The following is a 6,109-nucleotide window of genomic DNA, read 5'->3' as shown; positions in this document are numbered from 1 at the left end:
CTTCTGCATAGGGAGAACAAAGGACAGAGCATTCCTTACTCCATTTCATCGGTATCTCCATCACCATATTTCTTCATCCTGTATCTCAGTCACTTGCAATTGGAACTTGAATTTAGGCAACGCCTATCAGTCACAGGCTGGATGTGGTGTGCTGATATGCAAGACAAAACCACACTAAAAATGTTTAATATACATTTCCCCCATTCATTTGTTACCAAATTAACTACATCAGAATTGTATTGGCACTGTGCTCCTATAAACGGTATGGAAAAACACCCAACATGCAATCACAGAATTTAAAGCCACAATAAAATGCATAGCCATAAAAAAAAAAAAAAAATGGAATTAGGTTTATACAAGCATCTCAGATTGATCCTTTGAGTAGCACCCAAATTGATACGCTACTTTTCTCCTTCACTTGCATGCAATATGATCGTGTTTTATCATTTTAAATAAACTTGCAAAGAATAGGCTGTTTGAACTCATGTAGGTAATTTTGACTCAAAGTCCTCTGTAACCACACAGATACCTGCAACTTGCATCAGTGAAGAGAATGGGAAACTGGGAAAAATAGCCAAACTCATGCCTGCAGCAGCATTGCACTGGCAGAAGATTGCTACATTTTGGTGAAATATTCAAACCAAATTATTTAAAATATCTGCATATTTGATGAAAACATCCCCTTACATCCATTTACACTGCTGGGAATCAACGTGTCTGAAGTCTGACTGAAGCAAGCAGTTCTGTGGGTTCTACCAGTGGTGCCTCTGAAGGTGGCACTATTTGAGAAGCTGTGCTGTAGAAGCAGGCACATCACAGATACAGAACTTCTCAAAGAAAAACAAATCACCACCGCTGAGAATTGCAGAGAAAAGAAAAAAGTCATATCCAGTCTGATTGTATCATTTTTGATGTTCATCATCATTCCCAAGTGTCCCTATAGCACTTAAGCTTGTCACAGAGCCTGCAGCCCTCAAACATTTCAAACTAACTTCCCATCCTCTCACTGCCCAGTAATTTTAAAGTAGTTTACACAAAATAGTAGCCTCACAAGCTATTTTGGACTACATAAAAATCAAAGACTACTCCCCAAAGTAGGAATGAAAGAGCTATTCAGGCAGTCAGGCTTGAGAAAGGAATGCAATGTAATCATTCTACTCAGTACCAATGACAGGAATCAAAAGTTTAAAGCTAATTTTTATTTTCTGCAGAAACGATTTTTTTTAAAAAAGGAAATAATTTTAACAGCATTTCCTTGCTACTTAAATTAAGAGCTAAATATTAGTAAGAGTTGCCATGGATTCAGAATCTACACTGTAGATGTCATTAATTAAATGTATTCAAAATTTTCTGCCGCTATTGTACAGTAATACTCACATTTCAAAATACCAAAGGAGTAACACTGAAAAGGATAAATACTCAGTAGATTTCAATACTTGGCTTTTTTTTTTTTTTCCTTAAATACTTGATCAACGTCTTTTAACCAAGCGTTCCTTTAATTTGTGTCTGGACTCCAATGTACATTCAAGGCAGAGGAATTTGATTAAAGAAATGCAGTACCAATGATGATACTTTTTAAAAACTGAAAATGTAGTCTCCCTGGGCATCTAAAAAATACGCTGTAGGCAGACATTTCAGGAACATGAAACTGCTTAAGCCCACATAAATAAAGCAGACACACAGAGAGGCACAAATACCAACTATGCAGTTTTAGATATCGGTAAATCATTAGCCTGAGACTGAAGATATCCCATCTGAATTTCAGGAGTGCCACACATACTCATACTCCTGGGCAACAGAGTAGACTGGAGACTGCAGAAGACAAATGTTTTTCTGATGGATCAAAAAAGCCAGCAATGTGCACTGAAGTCAGTTCCAGAGAGCTGACATGCCGCAGCAGCCTGGTTACCAACTCCGTGTCTCAGCTTCCCTGCCTGCATTTCTAAAGTTATCCCAATTCTGAAGCTTGACGAAGTGATGAATATTTCATATCTGCATGAAAAATAAACAGGAGCATCTTTAAAAGCCAAGAAGTACACTTCTCCCCTTTCTGATAAAGAGTGAAAATCTATTTTTTTAATTTTTTTTTTTTCCTTTTTCTTTTCTAGAGATCGCTGGAAAAGACAGTGCAGAAATGTAAAGTCACAAATCAGCATCCAAGATAAAATAGTAATGTTCACAATACAAACTTAATATTTAACCTTACTGCAAATGTTTTAACTTTTATATTTCTCTTCTATTGAGGAAAAAGAAAAAAAATTAATCAGTGAAATCTAGTTCTATTTCATCCTTCAAAATTTAAACCCTTAAAACCCTCCTCTTTAAAAACATGCAAAAGTGATATGTCAATATACTGGTACCAGCTTGAAAGAAGAGCTGTGATACACATGACCTGAAACACACAAAGGACATAAAACCCCTGAAGGTGAAGGTCTGTGGAACAGATGACACTGGAGATGTCGTTTCTCTTGTCCCACTGTTCCAGTATAAGTTATTAAAAATACTGCCTGGTACACTCTTAACATGTTGGTGGCTCTCTGCATTAGCTACCTGGAGCTAGGATGTAAAGATTCAATTTTTTTTCTCCATCATATGAATGTGGAAAAGAGATCAACTACACATTGGATAGGATAAGCAAAATTCCTTTTTAGTGATTTCCACAAACATGCTTTTCTCCACCTGATCGGAGCTTGTCATTTGCTTTCTAAATGCAGCCACCCTCCTCACTCCAAACACTATTCTTCATACAGCAGATTAAAGCACTCTAGTTGCTATGGAATGTTTTTTGCTGGATCTGTAGTTAATCTGTTTATAGATGCCTCCTGAAAAGCTTTTACACGGCGTCACTGTGCCTCAGGAAAGCCCAATTTCACATAGCTAATGCCTCTCCAGACAAGGTCCAAGTAGGAAAGACATGTCCAGAAACACCCCACATCTCACAGCACTATAATATACATAGCACCAAAATAGAGATTAACCACATCAAACCTTAAACAGGTGTTAACAGTACACCAAGTACATAATCTATTACCTCAGACAAAGTGTCTGCCCATTTTGAATTAGAAAAATATTTTTAAAAGTCAAACCCATAAAGCATGAATCCTTCAAGCCTGTCTCTAGCTCATTACTTTATAAGTAAGTGACAAGTTCTTCGGTCAGGACACAATCTTGTAAGCACAACTCTAAGGATTATATTCTTCACACTCACTGAATTAAAATGAAACAGAATAATGCATGGGAGGAAAGACACAAGATTCAACAAAGCAAAATCTTAAGTAAAATCTCCGTTCATAAGAAATCAGCCTACTTTTAATACCGATAATGCTTATTGCTCCGTTGAGTATTCTGTTGCTCCACAGCATGGAAAAGGCAAACAAATCACAAAACCAAACATTAGAATATAATTTTTTTTTTTTAATTTTTATAAATAACTTATCTGTTACAAAGGCAGTTTACCCAGCTAAATCACAAAACCATCAACTCAAGATATCCAAATTAGGTTTTATTAATAAACAGGTAAAAACTGATTTGTCAATCTTCACATAGAACTGCAGATGAAGCTGAAAAACAAGGCCTCATTTTATAGACAAAACGCATTGAATGCAAGTGCTTTGGGTCTACTGCCTAATTACCTGGGACTGGCATTTTCTTCCCACGTATAAAAAATGCAAAGCCTTCAAAACAAAGGCCTCTGTGCATTCACATAGATCACTTGTAAAACTCCTAATAAAAGTGTCCACTGGCAAATGTTTACAGTGGGTGACAGTCTACTTTGTCTCTTGCTACATAGTTAGCACTCCCTCCAGCCTCACGCTAAGTGCTGCTACATAATTCTTTGCGTGCCGTCTTTCATGCAAACTGTACTGGAATTCCATTTTCTTGATCTTGGTTATGTACATCCCCGATCACGTGAATATTTTCCTTAAAAAAATAGATCATCAAAATAAAGAGATGCTTGAGGTTGCTTCAGTGTTCAAGTCTGTTCGATTTCTCTTTTCCAGCCTTTATTTCAGTTGTCCTAAATATTGCTATCCTTGTTTTCTATAAATATGAGACTTCACCACAAAGTCAGGTTTAGAAACTGGCTGCCGAAACAGGAAAGCATTTAAAGTCCTTGAACAAAGCCGTACGACGCTGCTGCTGTTGATTTTGGCACTGTGTGTACTTCCCCAACGAATCTCTCTCCTCAGGAGTCTGTCTGCAAGATACCCGGCAGATGAAGCAAGCTTAAATCGGATGCTGATCTGTTGGTGGGTTGAAAGTTTCTTAGTATAAAGTTTCCTCATGCCAGACAAAATGCTACCTTGTGTCACCCACCGTAAAACTCAGTGTACAGAGTGAACTATATGTGTAACTCTTCCAACTTTTCCTGCATTTTTACCAGGCTGCATCTGCAGGTCTTCACAGATCATCAGCATTTACAAGAGCAATGTACAGAACGAGCAGAGGAAAGCTATTTTGTGCATAGTTTCTTATTAATGCTCTTATTTTAAGGCATTGCTTCTTTCAGGTAAAAGCTTAAAAAAAGGGACATGATCGTGCTTAATCACTTAAAAGGAAAAAAAGAAAGTTAACAAAAAGACTATTACACTATACATACAGAAGTACAAGAAAATAATAAAGGTGAAAGAAGAAATCACTTAAAGCAGGCTCTAGAGCTATGTACAGTAGGAAAAGCTCTGGGGTATTTCACTGTGTGTATTGTACAGACAACGCATGCAGTTTTTCCTTTTCATCTTTAGATGTGATTGTACTGGTTTCTGGCTTCAGAGATGTTTTCAGGGAAGACAAGGCAAAGGGTACCACTGGTTTGTGAAGTTCTTCCCTTTATCGAAGGCACCATGAGGCAGCGAACAGTTTTAACAGGTAAACCTTGCTCCTTTAAGATCTCCTCCTCTGTGCATGTAGTGTTTCACCGAAAGCTCTGAAAACAAAACCGCTCGCGCTCGACGCCCTTCCCCTGTCAAAATTCAGTAGTGACATCGGGGCACAGGAGAGGATGGGCAACACCCAAGCACTGAACGTGGTGTGTGTTACTGGGATACTGGTAATACTGTACATGGTTTAGGCAGCTGGCAACGGAGTCTTTCAGCAGATTACCTTTCAGCCGATCGATTTCAACTGCCTGTGACACAACACTGAGGTATTACGAGCTCTGTGGGCTGACATTTAACCTTAGCAAAACACCATCTCGTCACACCTTCCATTTTACAAAATCCTACGTGTAAATGCTTCTTTTGCACCCCCCTCCCCCCTCCCCCCAGCGACTGGATAGGTCCTGGTATGTTTGCTGTGGTTTAACAAGAGGCAACGGGCCTGCTGGCTCAGAAATGCCTGGGCATTTCACACTGTTCACAGCGATTTAAGGCCGGGTGGTTCAAAAAAGTACAGGCAGTACAGCTCCACTGAGCTCCCTCATCTTCATCTGTGTCTGGAACAGTCTTTGGTGTTTTCACAATGGACCTCTGATCTGTGACATGAAAGAGATAAGATACGCAGTTACTAACCAAGAACAGAATGGAAAGAATTCTGAGATGATTTTTTTCAGTAACTGAGAACTATCTTGCTCCTCTGAGAACAGCATGGTTTCTACAAGTGACAGAGGCAGCTTTTTACCACCCCCTTGACTACAGCTTCATTGTAAGTCAGCCAAATGGCACAAGGTGAAACTATAAAAAGCAAGTTCCCTATGTCTTCACTCTGCTTTCTTCCCTTTTGGTCCCAGTTCAAAGCTGTAGCTTGAAAAGGAGATAGAAAGTATAGAAATCAATAGGCACTGGAAACATACAAAAGATCTAGAAGTCTCAGGTCTGTGGAGCAGTCTAAAATTCATTAGGACAAGAAATAAGTGCTCTGTAACCTTTTGACATACTTTATATTTGACCCTAGAATGTGCATCAGCAGTTCTTCCTCAAACCAGATGAGCAGTCAGATACACTAAGCAAAAATCAACACCTAGATCTGTCAGACTACAGAATAATCCTCCCAAGCACCCAAGTGCATCTTTTTCCATGACGTGTTAGACAACAATCTCTAATTGTTTTAAAAGAGAAAAGACAAAAAGAGATGAAAAAGATGAAAAGGGAGAAGAGGTACATCTCAAGTTAAG

General features: G+C 38.6%; 1 protein-coding gene across 1 annotated transcript in view; it reads right to left on the bottom strand.

The window, feature by feature from the left end:
- Positions 1-3,393: 3,393 nt before the first annotated feature.
- The window catches only part of TAB2 (TGF-beta activated kinase 1/MAP3K7 binding protein 2), a 20,141-nt gene continuing 17,425 nt past the window's right edge, over positions 3,394-6,109 (bottom strand). Inside the window, 1 exon segment of the mRNA XM_008948573.1 lies at positions 3,394-5,470. Within this exon segment, the coding sequence (XP_008946821.1) occupies positions 5,325-5,470 (146 nt within the window). The 3' untranslated portion in view covers positions 3,394-5,324.

The sequence above is a fragment of the Merops nubicus genome, unplaced genomic scaffold, assembly GCF_000691845.1.
Source record: "Merops nubicus isolate BGI_N331 unplaced genomic scaffold, ASM69184v1 scaffold10161, whole genome shotgun sequence".
Lineage (NCBI taxonomy): Eukaryota > Metazoa > Chordata > Aves > Coraciiformes > Meropidae > Merops > Merops nubicus.
This window is presented reverse-complemented; position numbering and strand designations above follow the sequence as displayed.